This window comes from Phascolarctos cinereus, unplaced genomic scaffold (genome assembly GCF_003287225.1).
Source record: "Phascolarctos cinereus isolate Bilbo 61053 unplaced genomic scaffold, phaCin_HiC Scaffold_2;HRSCAF=192, whole genome shotgun sequence".
NCBI classification, from domain to species: domain Eukaryota; kingdom Metazoa; phylum Chordata; class Mammalia; order Diprotodontia; family Phascolarctidae; genus Phascolarctos; species Phascolarctos cinereus.
Window position 1 is genome coordinate 114,936,398 of NW_027555625.1, and position 19,080 is coordinate 114,955,477.

At 37.4% G+C, this 19,080-nt stretch overlaps 1 protein-coding gene across 1 annotated transcript in view; it reads right to left on the reverse strand.

Annotated features, from left to right (window-relative positions):
• LOC110207549 (N(4)-(Beta-N-acetylglucosaminyl)-L-asparaginase-like) overlaps positions 1 to 19,080 on the reverse strand; it is a 78,773-nt gene that overhangs the window by 26,102 nt on the left and 33,591 nt on the right. Inside the window, 3 exon segments of the mRNA XM_020985211.2 lie at positions 1,579 to 1,624; positions 2,029 to 2,185; positions 11,536 to 11,674. Of these exon segments, the coding sequence (XP_020840870.1) occupies positions 1,579 to 1,624; positions 2,029 to 2,185; positions 11,536 to 11,674 (342 nt within the window).

The window sequence follows — 19,080 nt, forward strand, 5'->3', positions numbered from 1 at the left end:
CAAATTTTAATTAATGCATATAACCCAAAATGTTTCTACTCAGAAAGTCTCAGAATAACATCAAAGATATATGATTGTTAAGTAGTTTATCACTAAATTATTGTGTGATTTAATATAGAGATCTATGAATATCTAAATATCAAAATAATTTTCCCCCATGGTCATTTTATGACAAAGTTTGCTCATCAATTGTGTGGGACAGTGACCCCAACCCAAATTAAACTCAGAGACTTCTCAAGGTGTAAAGTAAAGGTTACCTTTATTACAGTCTCGGGAGATGGCTGTCTGTTCCTTCGATGATACGTGGGGAGAGGGAGAGGGAGAGAGCGAGAGAGAGAGAGAGAGAGAGAGAGAGAGAGAGAGAGAGAGAGAGAGAGAGAGAGAGAGAAAGAGGGGCCACCTTATGAAAGCAAATCTCCGCCTACCACGCAAACAAGCCTCCACCCACCACGCAAACAAGTTTCCACCCACCACTATCCCTTACCACATTCTAAGCTCGAAAGTTTCTTCCTATCCTCTTAACTGGGAGGTGAGGCTGACATTCCAGACCCGAAATTCAAAGACAAGGAAAGAGGCCAGAAGCTCAGGTTGGGGGTGGGGCAGGGCTTATTCTTTCGGTTAAGTGCTTAAAAACAGGGTCTAAGTGGGGGATGATTTTGAAAGTAATAATCAAGAATTATTTGACCCTTTGAGGAGCCTTCACTTCTGAGAGTTCATTTCTCACACTACCTTCTGAACTCATTACCTTAATTACACTGAGAAGTCTTCACTGGGACATCCCATTCAAATCAATCAACAAACATTTACTAACCATATACTATGTGCCAGGGACTGTGCAAAGCACTGGGGAATTCAAGAAAGTTAAAAAGCATGGTTCCTGCCCTCAAGGAACTCATATTCAAATGAGGAAGACAGATATACATAGTACAAATGGGAAGTGATCCCAGAGCCAGAGGACGGTACTAGAAGTGGAAGGTCCTGGTAAATGCCTCTTGCAGAAGAAAGTGGGATTTGGAACGAGTCTGAGTGAATCCAGGAGGCTGAGGTTAGGAGAGAGAGCATTCCAGCATGAGTGACAGCTAGTACAAACGAACATAGTTGGGAGACAGTGCTTAGCGCTAAAAACAAAACAAACAAACAAACAAAAAACTAGGTGTTGCTAGATTGTAGAACACAAGAGAGGAGTCAATGTAAGAAGACCAACTGGGTCCATGTCTTAAACAAAACCTAGAAAGTGTCTCACCCTCTCCAAAACCTTAATTAAGGATGATTGACTACAGACATCAAGGAAACCAGACAAAATTGCTGACTGACTATAAAAATTAAAGAAACTAGACAAAGTTTGGTGAAGATTTGTCATATCATAATTTTCTAGTGTGTCTAACACTATAGGAAGACATATATCAGACTGATAACTCTTAGCTGTATTCTCTTGGTTTGCAAATTACTGCTCAGAATGAAGTTACATAATGTGGGAAATGTGGGAAACTTTTTCACCCCTAAAGTAACATTTACTGACTATATTATTGCTTTTTACCATTAAAATATAAAAATGCTCTCAATAAATGAATTAATTACCTAAGGTATTGTGCCCAGAGAAGCTTGCTTTTTTCCCCAAATATTCCTGTAGTCAGAAAATAAGCAAAGAGTAGGATCAAATGAGATAATGTATGTAATATACTTTGCAAACCTTTAAACACTATATAAATGTTAGTTTTTATTATTATTTTAAATCATACAGAGAAGAAACAGAATGAAACTCTTTCCAATTAGATTGTAAACTTCTTAAGGGCAGGGACTGTCTCTCATACTTCTAGCCACATGCATTTTACATACTTGGCACTTAACAAGTATTTAACTGATTGATTCTATGACAGAGGATAAAACAGTTGTAAAACCCAAACTACTTTTTCTCAGCTTGAGGTAATGTAACAAGCGAGTGACTGGTCTTAATAAATATTTTTAAATTGACGGTAAAATATATTTGGTCATGAGTCCAAAGTCCATAGCATGAGTCCGGTTCATTACCTGATAAGCATCTGCACTGTGTTTAGTTAGCATATGTTCATTTTCTTCTACTATGAAACCTTTTTCTCTTGCAAAAGTCATGGCCCCTTCTTCAACAAGCAGACTGTGAGGTGATTTATTCATGACCTTTTGAGTCACAGCAAAGGGAATTGCAATTGTGTTTAAGACAAGAAAGTATTATGCTGCAATGTCTATGTATTGTTTACTTAAAGGACACATTTATTATTCTCTTAATTCCTACAACTCTTAAATTTTTTTAACATTCTTTTAAAAATTTTGAGTTCCAAATTCTCTCCCTTCCTTCAGGCCTTACCCCAAACACTGAGAAGGGAAGCAACATGATACCTATTATACATGTGAAGTCATGTAAAACATGTTTCCACATTAGGCATGACGGGAAAAAAGAAGCACGAAAAATAAAGGAAATGAAAAAAAATATGCTCCAATCTGCACTTAGAGTACATCAGTTCCTTCCCCGGAGATGCATAACATTTTTCACTATAAGTCCTTTGGATGAATTTGTATACTTCTTACTCTCTAAACCAGTGTTATCTACCATTTCACAGATGTTTATTTCCACAATATCCCTAAAGAATTATGTCTTACACTTTTTTCTATACCTCCCAGAATCTTAGCATTGAGTTTTATACAGAACAATCAATGGACAAGAATTTATTAAGTATTTACTAAGTGCCAGGTGTCCTAGGTGCTGGAGAAATAAATACAAAAATGAGAAAGCCTTTTTTTTCAAGGTTCTTGCACTCTACTTACAAAAAGCTGTTGCATTAAATACAATCATGATCAGATTTTTTTTTAGCAAATGTTAAATAGTAGAAAAGATTCAAATATCCAAACTGAAACTGGTGAAATTTGGAACTAAAGAAGCAGGTAAATTGAACCAAGATGGAATAATTTCTGTAAGAGACACTGTAGATTGACCAAGAAGAGCTAGTTTTCCTTCCAGGCAAATCTAATCCCTCTGCTTCCTCTTTTCACTCATTCCTTCCCATTTCCTCAAGTACCTTGAGCTGTTGAATCATGCCTTTGAATCTTTCAACTAACAGTCAAAATGTGTTCTTTAAAGCACCTACTTAATATCAGGAACTGTGCTAGATGCAGGGGATACAAAGATAAACATGAAATGGTCCCTGCCTTCAAGAAGCTTATTGTCTATGTTTCTAATCTTTTTTTTTGGGGGGGGGTGAGGCAACTGGGGTTAAATGACTTGCCCAGGGTCACCCAGCTAGTTAAGTGCCAAGTGTTTGAGGCCAGATTTGAACTTAGGTCCTCCTGACTTCAAGGCCAGAGCTCTATCCACTGCACCACCTCGCTGCCCCTTTATGTTTCTAATCGTCAAGCAAGGGTCAGAGTTATTATGTGGAGGAGTAAGTATGGATGATTTTCTCCATTAATACTGTGAGTTCTGTAGACTGCACAGGTCCTGGTTGAAGGAGGTCAACTCTCTAGTGACCCCCTGCCATTCTTTCCCCTTGTAGGCGAGGAGCTACACCAAAAGTGGAAGATGACAATTTCGAGGGAGGAAGAGTTCACGTACAAAGGGCCAACTCTTCAGGAACTCCAAGAGCTTCCACCATCTGCAGGCAGGGGCACGGGCCAAAAAGAGAATGATGTGGGGCAAACCCCCAAGACTAACCCTGATCCATGTAAGGACCGAGACCTTTAGGTAACAGCCATGGGTTAGAAAAATCAATACTTCTAGGTATTTTTCTTTAAAAGAGAGCTGTGAAGAATTGATTAATTTTGAGATTATAAAAGATGCCATTCTGAATGACAAGGACATCAAAACTGACTGACATGGGCATTTCATCTTTTTCTTGCTGGAATAAATTTTTTTTAAACCTTATTATAGATTTTATAGTAGGTTTTTTATGTGTAGAGTTCCCTTTAACTAAGAGAACTCCAAGTAAAAAACGTAAAGGAGAAGAAAAAAAAGAACTCTCATTTTTCTTTATACTATGTATAAATCTAGCTATTACAGATTGAATTGACATGAAATTAATTTTTCTTAGTTAATGCAGAAAAAATTATTTGTCAAAGAGTTCAAACATACAAAAATATGAATGGAATGGAATATTACTTTGCTACAGGAAATGATGAATATGGCAAATTCAGAGATACCTGGGAAGTACAAGAGAGCTGATGCAGAATGACATAAGAAGAAGCAATGCAACATTTTATACAATGACCAAAATAATGCGAAGAAAAAACTTTTTTGAAAGATCTCAGAACTCTGGTCAATGCAATGAATGATCGTGACTTCAAAAGGCTGATGAAGCATGCTTCATGTTTTTTGATAGAGGTTATAACCAAGAAGTACACAAAAATATGTATTTCTAGTATGAATTTGTTTTGCTCAGGTATATATTTTTGTTGTTACAAGGGAAGGATTCTATTTAGGGGTAGAGAGTTGGTAGATAGTGACAGTGATACAAAAAAAGTGTCAAGAAAATATTTTTAAATACATAGAAGTAAGCAGAAGGAGTTCAGAAGAGGGACCAAGATTTGTTACTAATGTGTTAAATTTAATGTACATTTTAAAAAACTCAAATTGTATATAACAGATGTTCAGAGTATCATATACAATCCTCTTTTCAGTTTTTGTACTGAAATGTTTATTTTTGTTAAGTTCACTAAGAAAAATTTTAAAAGACTACTACTCTTTCAAAAGCACCTAGCTATCCTTATTGTTAGAAGCTACTATAATAAAAATTTAACTCACAAAATGAAACTTTAATTTTTTCCTAAGCCCAATTTATATTGCTTTATATTCGAAGCAGACTCTGAATAAAAATGAGACACCCTCCTAGCTGAAGGCTAAGGAAACTGCTTTTAAAATAATATTCATCTAAAGTCTCCAAGAATCATGTCTACGTTACCTTTAACTGCATCCAACTACACTAAACATGCAAAGAACTTGTGAAGTTACAGAAAGCACCCAGAATTCAATTCTACAAATGGAACCAGGAGCCTGAGGAGGGCACTGCTGCTTTTATTATGGAATAGCACTAGCTATCAACATTGTAACCTGAGAGATTTCTTCGGTGACATGTTCTGGGATTCTCTTGAATGTGGAGGTCATGAAGAAACCCCTCAGAGAATATTCCGAGTGAACCAACTTCAATATTTATAATGATCCATGACAAGACTGCCCACTGAGACGGCGTCACTGAAATTTCATCAGTGCGAGGATTCCTTCTATTGATGAACACTGCAACCTCCTTTTATAGCTTGGTAGATGATTTCTCAAGCATTGCTGGGGCCAAAAACACTCATCACCTTACAGACAAATCAGTGAGAAACTTCTTCAGACCTAATTAAGTTGGTCCTCAGACTCCAGGCATTCAGCAAACTACCCTGGAACTATGGGCATCCTTTAACTTTATCTTGACTAGAACAAGCCACCGTCCCACTTTATGTCTGATCTCCAAACAATGTTACTGCACTCTAGTCCTCTTCATCCTCTCACCAACTCAGGTTCTTGTCCCTGGAAATCTGGGCTCTGAGAGGTGACTTGTCATTTTCTCTTACCCAGAATCAGGCTACCACAACACTTGTCAGGAATTTCCAAGGACGCACAAGTCCCCTAGGGAGGCCCCTTCCCTTCCCAACTTTTAGTTCCCCTATGTGCCCATTCTTGCCCCACTGGAATGTAAGCAACTTGAGGTAGGGGCTGCCTTGCTTGCTTATATTTGTATCCCAGCACTTAGCAGACTGCCTGGCATATATTCAATTCTTTTGGCCCAAACTCAATGTCTTTCCAGCCTGGTAGGATCTGCTCGAGTATGCTTCTCTGGCATAACCTTCAAGACCTCAGAATTACCCCCATGTTGGCTAATATTTACACAGGGCTTTAAGGTTTGCAAAGCACTTTACACATCTCATCTCATTTGATCCTCATAACAACCCTCTGAAGTGGGTACTAGTATTAGCCCTATTTTATAGATGAGGAAACTGAGGCAGGCAATGGTTAAATGAGTTACCCAGGGTTACAAAGCTAGTGTCTGTGGCCAGATTTAATAATGATGATGATCATGATGATAACTAACATTTACATAGCACTTACTATGTGTCAGGTACTGTGCAAAGCACTTTGAAATCATTATCTTATTTGATCTTCACAACAACCCAGGAAGACAAGTGTTGTTATTATCCTCATTTTACCGATGAGGAAACTGAGCTAGACAGAAGTCAAGTGACTTGCCCAGGGTCACACAGCTAGGAAGTGTCTGAGGTTAGATTTGAACTCAGGTCTTCTTGACTCCAGGTCCAGTGCTCTATTCACCATACCAGCTAACTGCCAATTTGTAGAGCTGCTATTTGTAAAGAGTTTAGTTTAGCACAGTGTCTGGCACAAAGTAAGCAGCCTACAAATGCTCATTCCTGTTCCCCCTTCCTGCCTTCATGACACGATTAAGGACTGGAGTAAGACTTTTGTGGAGTCTGTATCACCACATATTACGGAAATTAAAAGATTAGTTCCAATGAGCAATTCTGTGTTTAGCATTCTAGCAGAGAATTTTTACTGGTAGGGCTGAAACACCCAGGAAGTGCGTTCTCCACAATATCTGTAGATTAAACTTCAGAGAATTATAGCAATGCTATTCTTCCAAATTCAGTGACAACTTTGAGAGAACATGCTTTTCATGGATCATCAGAATTAATCAATCACTTAATCAATCAATAAGCATCTACTACCACGCATTATTCTAGGCCCTATTTCCCAGGAGTTGTGATGCTCCTGACTCTTTATATTACAACAAACTTCAAAACTGTATCATGTTCAGAATATTAGTAGCAAAGGTACTTCTGTACCTATAACAGTACTCACAAATGCAAGTACAAGATTGAAGTTGACTCTAGTTGTGGTATATCAATAATTGATGGTTATCATCCATAATATTTTTTAACAAGACCTTATGCCACAGTTATCAAGGTTTCCATGCATTCTCCAAAATTATAAATATCATCCAGATGATACTGCTGGACTCTATTATAAGTGTATAATGTCTCTGTGCAGAAACTGATTTATCATCCTTTGGGAGCAGTACAAAAAAGATTCTTATTCATACCACTAGGAAAAAGTGTTCAAACTATGGAGGTAGGTCGTGGGTATAGTCTGGGTAAAGCAAGAACTCTCTGGACATCTTAAGGCAGTTTTCAAGGGGCAGCCACTGTGTCATTTCGTCAGGATCCTGCTATTATGCTGACTGGTTTGAAAGTTAAATTACATATATACAGATATTTAAATTTTTTTAAAATGAAGAGTTTGAGCATTAAATCAAACGAGGTGTCCCCATTTGCTGAGTAACAGCAAATTATGCACTCAGCAAGTTATGTCAATTGTGCTGAGCTCAAGATAAGTAACTTTGTCGAGGTGGTGGAGACTATAAGTATACTGTTACAAGGTGCTTTAATGATAGTAAAATATGATAGTAAAATTTAAAAAAATGATAGTAAAAGTATGAAGAAGAACCTTTTTTGTACTGCTCCCAAAGGATGATAATTCAGTTTCTGCACAGAGACATTATACACTTATAATAGAGAGTCCGCAGTATCATCTGGATGATATTTATAATTTTGGAGAATGCATGGAAACCTTGATCATCTCCTTGCTATTTTTGCTAAAGGACAGGTCTTTTCTAAGCTTGAGCTTGCCCAAGCTTATCAAGGGATGCTTTATAATGATGCTACTATAGATACGCCCAAGCAATCAATACTTGTCAAAGGCTATTCTGAGTTAAGCATCTTCAGTTTTAAAATGTCTATTGCTTCTGAAACCTTCCAGTACTTCATCTGGCAATATACTTTCTAGGATCCTAGATATAGTGCCATATTTCAAAGTCCCCTAAGGTATCTAATCCTTTATTTTCTTCCATCCAACTATTTTTTACTTAAATCATGCATACTCACTATCTTTTTTTTTTTTGTCATTTAATATATCTTAATACTTCTTTCCACTGAAGGGGCTCTCTTCAAGGTTACCAATTATAGTAAATCTTTGGCTATCTAACAATCAACTTTTCTGGCACCCTTAGGCAGCCAGAATGTTTCTGAACCCAGAAGCAAAGGGGGGAAAATGAAAATCTCTGACTGCAAAGAAAGAGCATCAAGGAGTAATTAAAACAGTTGGGAAAAGCAAGAGAATCAACACTTACCACTGTATGACTGGTCAGTTCACCAATCAGAAAGCAAGGTGAATGCCTTTTTCTGATTACTGGGTGACATTTATAAAGAATAGCCTTTTCGTGTGAAAGCTGAAATGTTAGGGAGAGGCAGCAGGCAACAGAAGAGACAAGAAAGGAGAAAAGTAAAAAGAAGTGAGCAGTGGATATCAGAAGTAGTAGAGAGTAAACCAAGGTGGTAGTAGCAGCAGTAGCCAGTGGAGATTAGAACAGTGAAAAGGACATCATTGAGTAGCAGACAGTTCCAGCAGAGAAGAATAGAATCAGTGATAAAGAGAAGGCACTCTCAGGAGTGCCCCATACCTCCACAGTGTAGTGCCTGAAAGCACAAGCAAAGGGAGCCCCTACCTTGTGTGTGAGTCTCTGTCTATGTATTTGTGTGGATAGGGAACTGCACCTGCACCTGTAGCTGAGCCCTAATGGCAACAGTTAACACCCCAGGTCAGCAGGCAGGGCAAAATGGACAAAATTATTCAGCTCTATGTTCTATACCATAACTACCAGCATCAACAACTATAACTGTAGGGTGGGTAAATGAAATTTACATTTCAGAAAGAGTTCCATTAAAAAGTCAAAATGAAAAGGTTATGAATGCTTTATTATACCTACTTATTGACAAATTCATGGCCCCGACAAATTTTTTCACTGCCTCTTTCCTCTTTATTCCCATTTCCTAAATGAGATTTATTTATGTTGCCTGTAAACTTTATAATACTATATGAAATCAGCTATTTCTTTTTTCCTCTCTGGCCTGTATTTTCTCCATCCTTTTTTGCTTTTTAATTGTTCACTGGAACACTATTTACTGAGCATCTACTATATGTTAGTTGTATATTATTAATGATATCATTAGTGGGCATCTAGAAAAGAAAGTAGTGGCCACAAAAAGCCAGCATGACTTCATCAAGACAAGGCCATGCAGGACTAAAATCCTTTCTTTTTGTGATAGGTCGCTAGATTGATATTTTGGCAGTAGGATCAAAATCAGATAGAAAAGGTGGCCAATAATCTGCACGTAAGGATCCCTGTGCACCACACTAACTTAGAAAACCATTTGTTAATATTATCTATGTTCGATTGTATTTTTATTTATTTTGTTAAATATTTCCCAATTATATTGTAATCTGATTTGGGCAGCACTATGTAGTGTTGAGGGCCACAATGCAGCCACTGGGCTGCCATGTCGGATACCTCTAGTTTACAGGAATGCTATAAATTTAAATTTTAGCAGAGCATATGGCACAGTTTCTCATGCTATTCTTGTAGACAGAATGTGGGTTAGACTTGGATTTAGAATGGGTTGAGACCCAAGGAGTAGCTATGAGGTTTCTGGTAGGGTGTTCCTGAGATTTGTACTTGGCTTGTGCTGTTTTAATATTTTTAACAAGGAGTAAAGAAATAAATGTCATTAAAAGAAATAAATTATTAAATTGATATGCAACACAAAATTGGGAGGGATGGCTAATGAATTGAGTGGAAATCAGGTGAAAAAACATCTTGCAGACTAGAATGTTAGATTAAATATAAAAAACATGAAAGTGAATAGGAATAAATGTAAAATCTTATATTTGGGTTAAAAATCAACTCTGTTAATACAGGGCAGAGAGGAGATATGGTTAGGTTATCAGGTCAACTGAAAAATGATTCAAAAGTTTTCATGCACTAAGAGCTCAATGAGTCAACAATGTGATTGATATAGCAGTCAAAAAAACTCATGAGATCTTAGAATAGGTAGGGAGGTGGAGTGTCTAGGACCAGAGAGGTGACTGCCCCACTGTGCTTTGCCTGGACCACACCTGGAATATGATGCACATTCCAGTAGCCACTTCTAAGAGGAACACTGATGAGCCTGAGAGTGTGTGAAGGATAGTGATGATCGGTAAGAGCCTGGAGATGATGATACTATATAACAATCAGTGGAAGAGAATCAGAGGTGTTTAGTGGAGAAGATAAGACTGGGGCAGGGAGAGAGGATATGATATTGTTTTCTTTTTTTAATTCAACAAACATTTAGTATGTTTTTACTGTGTGCAAAGCTGGGAAGCCTTCAAGGAAGATTACAGCTCATATACCACCATCTCTTGTAGTAGGGTAATGAGAAAAAGAAAGTTAATGAAAAAATGTGAGAAAATCCATCAGATCAAATCAACACATTCACTGATATTCTTTCATTCTAAAGGTAGGCAAAGGGGTAAATGATGAGAAATATACTGGAAGATATGATTCAGATAAAGAAATGAACAAAGCTTAAGACATAAGGACCACTAAGGAGCCTTATGCTTAATGGTACTGTTTTCAAGTTTTTGAAGGGCTGTAATTTAGAAGAGAGATTATACTTGTTCTGTGTAGCCCTTCCCTCTCCCCAGTCTAAGATTAAGGTTATAGGGAATCTTGGTAGAAATTTAGGAGAAGTTTGGGAGAAAGAAAAGGTCTACAAGTAGAGATTTAGAAGTCACTTGTATAGAGGTACGGTGGTTGGAGCTGTGGGAGCAGATTGTCCAGAGAAGACAGTTTTAGGGAAAGAAAAGGGGCCCTTCCAGGTTCAGGGGTAGGAAGAAGAAAAGGTGGTAAAGGAGATTAAGGTAAAAGGAGAGCCAGAATAAAGGAGAGCCAAGGAAAGAAAACGTTTTTAAAAGGTGGTGAATAGTTATTATAAAAATGGAGACTGAACACTGACTGATAAAAGACCATTAGATTTGAGGACTGTGAGTCATTAGTGACCCCCAGGAAGCTGTTTCAGTAGAGTAATGAGAAGGGGAACTGAACTTTAGGGGAATGGGTAGAGAGTAAGCAGCAAAGAAGTAGAAGCAGCAAGTGTAGACCAATACCTTTAGAAATTTGGCAATGAAACAAATGAGAGAAATAACTAGTGGAGACAGTCCTGTCAAGCAAAAATTTCAAGATTGAGGACACTTAGGCACGATAGTTGATAGTGTAAAGGAAGAGATGGAAAATGTGCAAAAGAGAAAGTTGCACTGAAAGGGTCAGAATTCTTAAGAGACAGAACAGTATGGGGTCAAAGGCAAGATACGCTTTAATAGCAACTTATCACTCATCAAAATTAGTGTGTATACTCATGTATATGTATATGGGTTTCAGTTTATGTATGTGTTGTATATAAATAAATGAAAGAAAAGTCCTATTTGTTAATAATCACGTGGATATGTGAATTTTGATTACATGTGTTAAAAGATTGTGTGTGACCATTTCCTCCCTTTGGACACAGTTAAATGAACCTTCATTGTAAACACTAACAAGCACAGTTAACATTAATGTGTTTATGTTAAAAAAATTCATCACATACCCATGTAAGGCCGCCATTGCTCCAAATCGACTGGGGAGACCTTCCATGACAGCTGCACCACATTGAACGAGCCCATCTTTATTTGGGTAGCCTCCTTGTTCAACTATGTATTGACCAGTTTTCTCACCATTCTCGATTTCTAGATGTAGTTAAAAGCATGATAGACCATAATTAATTTCTAGTTTTAGTATGTGTTATATATGGTGGTTTGGGAAATAAATATCCATTTGAAAGGTTACTGTTATACCATAACAATACAGTGGTTATTAATTATCAAATAATTTCATAAAAACATTTTTTGATTCTCTTACATTTCAACGGATCTGTGATCTCATCGAAATGGGCATATCTTCTATCATTAGAGATTGCAACTTATCTATGCCTTCTCATTTACCTGGCATGCTGAAGATTTTCCTCTTATTTGTATGTGTGTTTTTAATACATTCTGAGGCTAGCAGTGTGGCTATTCTTCTGTATTTCCTCATTCTTGCTTATATAAATGTAGGCTTACATCTTTTTTATTTTTCTGATCATACATTTCCTGAATGATGTCCCTCTATAGCAATTCTTGTATATAGGTCATCACTGTAAATATGCACAGCTTGCTCTGTATGAACCTCTTCACTGCCTTCTGCAGGTCCCCCATAACTTTGATTCTTTGAAGACTGTGGTGTTATTCACAGCCAACTGGCACTACTGAAAAGAAAGTCTATGTTAAAAAGATGGGGTTCTGTGCCAGGTAATTAAAAGAATTATACAATTTCTCAAATGTAATCTAGTTTTTTCTTTTCCTCCTGTTCAGGTCTGGGCCCAATTCACAATCCATTTATCATGCATATCCCAATAAGGTGGCTTTTTTTTTCATCCATTTAGCTTTTCCTTTCTGGATAGTTAGGCTACTCTCTTTTGAATAGCTACTCAAAATCAATTTCAACAAGAAGGCCCTGCAGTGTTCTGGGCTTAATGAAATTTGCACATTATCATCCCTATGCAGAAACATGTATCCTTCTCAATCACCTTTTCTTTGGGTAGCAATATCATCCATGGTTTCCTTCCCTCTCCCCCCTCCCTCATTCTTTTAGTATGTTCCCTTTCCTGAAACAGACTAATAAAATGATTCCTTAATGCTTTCAAGATTGTCATCTCCAATCTGAATTTCATTAGCACATACCTGGCCTGTTCTAAATGTTTTTTCTGTCTTTGTGTTTTCTCGTGCTATTTCTATTTCCTCAAATACCACATAGAGGACTAAGGTACTAGGATCCAAACGTGGTAGTTTCACTTTCATTGATGATGAAAAGAGATTACAGGACTGTGCATTTTAGAGACCTTAAAGGTCACTGAGTCTAACCCCTTATTTTATAGATGAGGAATCTGAGGTCTACAGAGTCTAAGTTACTCGCCCAGGGTCATACAGCTATTAAGTGTCTGATGGGAGATTCAAACCCAGGTTCTTTTAACTCCAAGTTTAGTGCTCTGTTCAGTCCACCACATTCCTCATTACAGAATCACTGACAATCTTTTCTTATTTCTGTCTATTTGTTGTCCTTCTGCCATGTATAAATGCCTCTGGGTTGATATGGCTCAGCTGGGGCTTATGCTAATCTTTCTGTAGAGTGCCTTTATCCTCCACTGCTTTTCAACGTTTCATGAAGTGATACTACTTGTAATCTTCCTAGTCCTAGACTAGCAGCTCTGGTGTGAGGGCTCGCTGAGTCTACTTGGAACTCAACTCTTACCTGTGACTCCAAGAAGCTATAGCATGTGCAGTGGCTACACCCTAGTAAACCATCTTGGCAGATGAGCTAAATTAGGTTGAGGGTAACCAAGAGGCCTCAAACCCACTGGTGAGTTGGTGGTGTGCGAGTCACCCCAAGCACGTGAAGACTTCTTCTAGTGGAATAGTTGTGAATGAGAACAATTTGTTTCAACAGCTATGAAGGTGGCTGAAGACAAGCTTGGTCAGGTATTGAAGGCAATGAAGATGCCAAGGTCATCCACTGCATCCTGGGCCATTGCTGAATGTCCTAACTTTTGTCTTTCCACTGGACTTTGATGACTCTGTAAGAGAGAGTGAGGCTGACAACTGTGTGCAACTCTGCCTCACTTAAATCCAATTCATGCATGAGTCAAGACATCATCTTGTCATGTCATTGGTCCTCTTTGAAAACAAAGGACAAACAACAACTACATCTTTCTCTATAGTATTTTAAAATTAGATTTTATTTTTCAATGATCAAATATTTCTTTTTTTTCTCCCTCCTATCTCCCCCTCAAAAAAACAAAAACAAAAACAGAATGCTTGTCCTATATACCTTTTTTTGGGGGGGGTTAATTGGGGTTAAGTGACTTGCTTAGGGTCACACATTTAGTAAGTGTCAAGTGTCTGGTCTGAGGCCAGATTTGAAATCAGGTCCTCCTGACTCCTGGCCTGGTGCTCTATCCACTCGAAAACAGAATGCTTGTAAGAAATAAGCACAGACAGTCAAGCAAAATAAATTTCCATATTACCCATGTCTAAAAATGTGTATCTAATTCTGCTTATTAGTCCATGATCTCTGTGAAATGGTGAGTAGCCTTCTTTATCACTGGTCCTCTGGAATCGTGGGTAATTATTGCACTGATAAGAGTTCTCAAGTCTTTCTTCTCTATAGTATTTTATGAATTAATCTGAATGTTAACCTAGTGTGAATCTTAACTGTTATCTCTCTCTGCCAGGCAAAACTTTGAATGTTTGCTGGCTCAGATGGTTTCTCGACTCATCTGACCTGATGATGGCAGCTACTTTACATTAAACTTTTGTAGGAAATGGTGATAATCAGGGTAGATGTCTTTGACTTTTTCTATTTTCCATTTTTCATATCAGCAGCTTGTTTGACAAGGCCAAGTTGAAATGGCTGCATTCATATCCAATTTTAATTATTATCTTTTCTTGTAATTTGAGAAGCAGTATAGCACAGTGGATAGAGTGTTGGACTTGGAGTAAAGAAGACGGGTTCAAATGCTACCTCTAATATTTACCAGCCAGTACACAGCACAGTGCCTGGCACATAGGAGGTATTTAATAAATATTTATTGACTGACAAGCTTTGTGATCACGGGCTTCTTTTGTGATCATTCAGCTTCTTTTCTCATCTTTAAACATGGGATAAGAACTGAAATACCTATACATCATAAGTTTATCATGAAACTAAAATGAGAAAACATATAAAGTACTTTGTAAACCTTAGAGCACCACATAAATATCAGCTATTATGACCGTTACAATTTGACATTGAGTCTAACCCTTGCTTTAAATAGCCAATGGTCTGATTGATTGCACACTGACAGCTGATTCTGATATTACTCCTACATCCCAAACTAGTGGTGTCCTGCCTCTTAAGATGGAGTTGATTTGATTCTGTGGTGGTGCTGTTCCCACCCTTGTTCCCTTCTCCAGCATCTTTAACCTCTAAATGTTTGCTGACTCTGTTCTCCTACCTTCAAAGATGCGCTGATCTCTTCTGTACTGAGAAATCACTGGCTTATTGTCTAGAGAATAAGTGGTCAAAGGATAGGAACAAACAGTTCTCAAAAGATGAACTGCTAATTTTAACAACCACTAGAAAGATTAATCCTTTTCATGAATAAAAATCCAACTTTGAAGACTCATCTCAAACCTAGAAAAATGGCAAAGATGAGAAAATATGGGAATATTCAATAGTGGAGGGGCTGGGGAAAAAATAGGCTCACAAATACATTTAGTGGAGTTGCAAAAGGATTCAACCATTCTGGCAAGCAGTTTGGAATTTTACTAAGATGCTCACTAAAATGATCAAATCCTTTGACTCAGAGATTACACTACTGTACAAGACATGTAACTGAAGGAGTTCAAAGACAGAAAGTAAACTCCCCTATTTATAGAGCACTTTTTACAGGGGCAAAGAACTGAAAACAAAGTAAGCGCCTGTCAGCTGGGAAATTGTTAAGACGAACTGTGATCCATGAGTATGCTAAAATATTATTGCACCTTTAAAAATGGTGAACGTAAACAATACAGGGAGGCAGGGGAAGATTTATGTGAATTGACGAAAAGTGCAATAAGCAGGAATAGGAAAACAATGAACAAAATGACTACAATGGTGTAAGTGGAAAGAACCACTAGCACCAAAAATCAAAATGGAACACTTTATAATTATAATGATTGATGATCTTGACCTTGAAGAAATATGAGAATGCACTTCCCTCCCTTCTTTGCAGGAAGGAATGCAGAACATTGCATGTACTTGATCAGTACACTGACTTGTTTCCTTTGTCCTTTTTTTATTCTTTGTTATAAGAGATGATTTCTGGATGAGAGAGGTAAAGGGCATATTGGGAAATGAAGGAGATTAAGAAAAAAACAGAAACAAAAATGAATTTAAATAAGAAAAACCCTGATGTTCTTTCTATAGGTCAACCCATTTCTCTCCTTTCTGTCACTCCAAATTTCAACCGATCTCCGACCAGACACTTGACACTTACTAGCTGTGTGACCCTGGGTAAGTCACTTAACCCCAATTGCCTCGCCAAAAAAACCAAAAACAAACAAAAAACCTGAAAAAACCCCCACCAAAACCAAAAACAAACAAAAAAAACCCAAAAACAAATGGGGAGCCCATGATGCCTATTCATTTCATTTCCTCACCATCCCTTCCTTCTTTCAGCTTCTGTTGTCTGTTCTCCATCCTAGGGCTCTAGTAAAATTTTACTCGAAATGTACACGTTATCCCCTTGACAGATCATGGGGGTTCACTGAATTTTAAATTCTCCTACATTTCTTTGAGTTATAATTCACACTGTTCACCAAACCCTCCTTCTCTTTCGCTCAAACCACTATGAAGGTTCTTGCAAACACTCTTGTGTTTTTCATCACACCATTTTCCCTATCTGAAATGTCCTCTCCACTCTCCATTTGGCTAAACTTTCTTAACTTTCAAAGTTTAGCTCAAGTTCCTTCCCCAAGAAACATTTTCAACCTATTAGAAGCCACAGTGACTCCTTCCTCTTCTAAACTAAGCACTGATTGACTCTAATACTCATTTGGAAATCTTACAATGCCCTATGAATATTTTTACACTATCATCTATATTGCTATTTAAATCTTGGGTTTATCACTAGTCTACAAAGTTCCTGAGGCTATAACATAGGTGGACAGTCTTGGAAAGGAATACAAAGGTCACTAGATGCTGCATAAAGCATGCATTTCCCCAAGGGATTCCTGGTAGCCCTGGAAGTACTAATGGCGCCTTGCATATAGTAGGCCCTCAAAAAGTGTATTGCTGATTGAAACTTTCCTCTCTAGGCTTGTTGTTATTCATCACTTTAGTGCAACTCCATTTGGGGTTTTCTTGGTAAAGATACTGGAGTGGTTTGCCATTTCCTTCTCCAGCTCATTTTACAGATGAGAAAAGTGAGGTAAACAGGTGAAAGATAATAAAAATGCTTGTTGCCATAAAATCGAAACAACTACTATAAAAGTAACTAAGTAAAACTGGATACAGCCAGTCTTATCTTGTTTTGCTGGTAGAAGTCAGTAAGTAGGACAAAGGTTACGCTTTCCTTAGAGCTCGCATGCTTAATAGACTCATAAATACTAACTTCTCCACTTTTGGAGGAGATTAAGATGCCATTTTCTTAACATGTGATGTATGTAGAAGGAGGAGCAGATGTGTCAAGGAGTAGATGTGTAATAGGCGTGCTGGAAAGTTGCACACTCTGGAGGTCTCAGCCAATGAGGAAACAGAGGAGGGGCTCTGTGGCTGGGTTTAGAAATAAATAGTGAACTCTTGCTTTGGTGTATGTGTGTTAGGACACCCACTTTTGCAACTGTGTAATAAACTGAGCTTTTAACTTCATCCTTCCTGAGTCTGAATGAGTTATTTCTCACACAGGGTTAAGTGACTGGCCCAGGGTCACACAGCTAGTAAGTGGCTGGGGTGGATTTGAACTCAGGAAGAAGAGTCTTCCTGATTCCAAGCCCAGTATGCTATCTATTGTGCCACCTAGCTGCCCTCCTCTTTAGGCTACTTCACTTTATATGTCCCTTGAATTCCCCTGTACTTCCACATGTTTCTTCTTCTTCTTCAGTCCCTCATCTATGGTCATTCCCAAAGGCTCAATTTTGACTATGTGGAGGAAATATTAAAAAATACAACTCAATATTTTAAAAAATAATACAACTCAAAATAATTAGTAATGTCTACCTCCTAAAAAAAGGGTAGTTTGCATTTATAGAAGTATTATGGCCAAATGAAGGGAGGTAACAATCTTTCTGGGCAACCACATTTAAAATTTTGTGTTCAGACTAGAACTGACAAACTGGAATATGTCCAGAGAAGAATGACCAGATATGATAAGTCTAGAAATTATGTCAATACAGAGAATTGGGATCTATAGCTTGGCAAAGGGAAGAATAAAAAGGAACATAAAAGTGCTTTTTTCAACTATTTGAAGGGTGTTATATGAAAGAGGAAGTAGTTATCTTCTGTTGCTCTTCAATGCAGAGCCAGAACAAAAGGGTGGAAAGGCATAGCAAGCTTTCCTTATGAGGCAGTGAATCCCCCTTCTTCACTAGACATAGTAAACAAGAAACATAAAAGGATAAAGAAGACAAAACCAAAAAACTTGCTATGTAAATATTAAAATTTTAAAGGTCATTTCATAAACTGGGTTTACATTAAGCAAAGAGTGAAAAATTATACTAGATCTGAGCACCTGCATGCAAGTCATTTTGATTAATTTCTTTTTTTTTTCATTTTGATTAATTTCAACTAGAATTATAGGGCTTGGAGAAAAAGAATACTATCTTGACATCAAGCCTGCTGTCCACTTTTTACTTGGTTTATCATAATTAATTTTAGGCCCCAACTGGCTAATGCTTATATTCCTGGCTACTCCCTTGCTAAAACATGCTTACAACTCCATACTTTCTAAACATGTAATGAAGTAAACTTTAAAGCAGTACAAAATTGTCTCTGTAAATACTCCCTAGCAAATTATTTTTCTCTAAGTTCTTTAAATTCTTGCAACTGACAGCTTTCAATATGGCTTCCCTCCTGACCTACATTATCTTAAAATTTAAATTAATAAGGAAGCTTAGTTTGAAAAGAATCTTAAATCTAATAAACAACAATCATTTATTCATAAAAAAGCCAATCAAGTCTGCAGAAAACCATCTGTTGTCTCAGTGACCATACTTTACATTCCAGGATGAAATCTTAACTACGTTTGGAAGAAAACTTAAATTCATGAGACCATATGACAAGGAAGATTTTAATTTTATAAAAATTGCACATTTATTTTCTCAATTTGAAATGGTCTTTCATTGAGGTATATTTCACCTAGAGGAACTAAATTCAACTGATTCAAAGGAATGTGGTTTCCACTCTACTGGGAATCATGTTTCTGTGTCTTTGTTAAGGGTAAAAAATGGAAATGGAGATGAATTCTTCTTGATGCTTCAGTTTTTATCTAGCCCCTCTAGCCAAGAGATTTCATGAGCTCTGCCATTCTCTTAGGACTTAC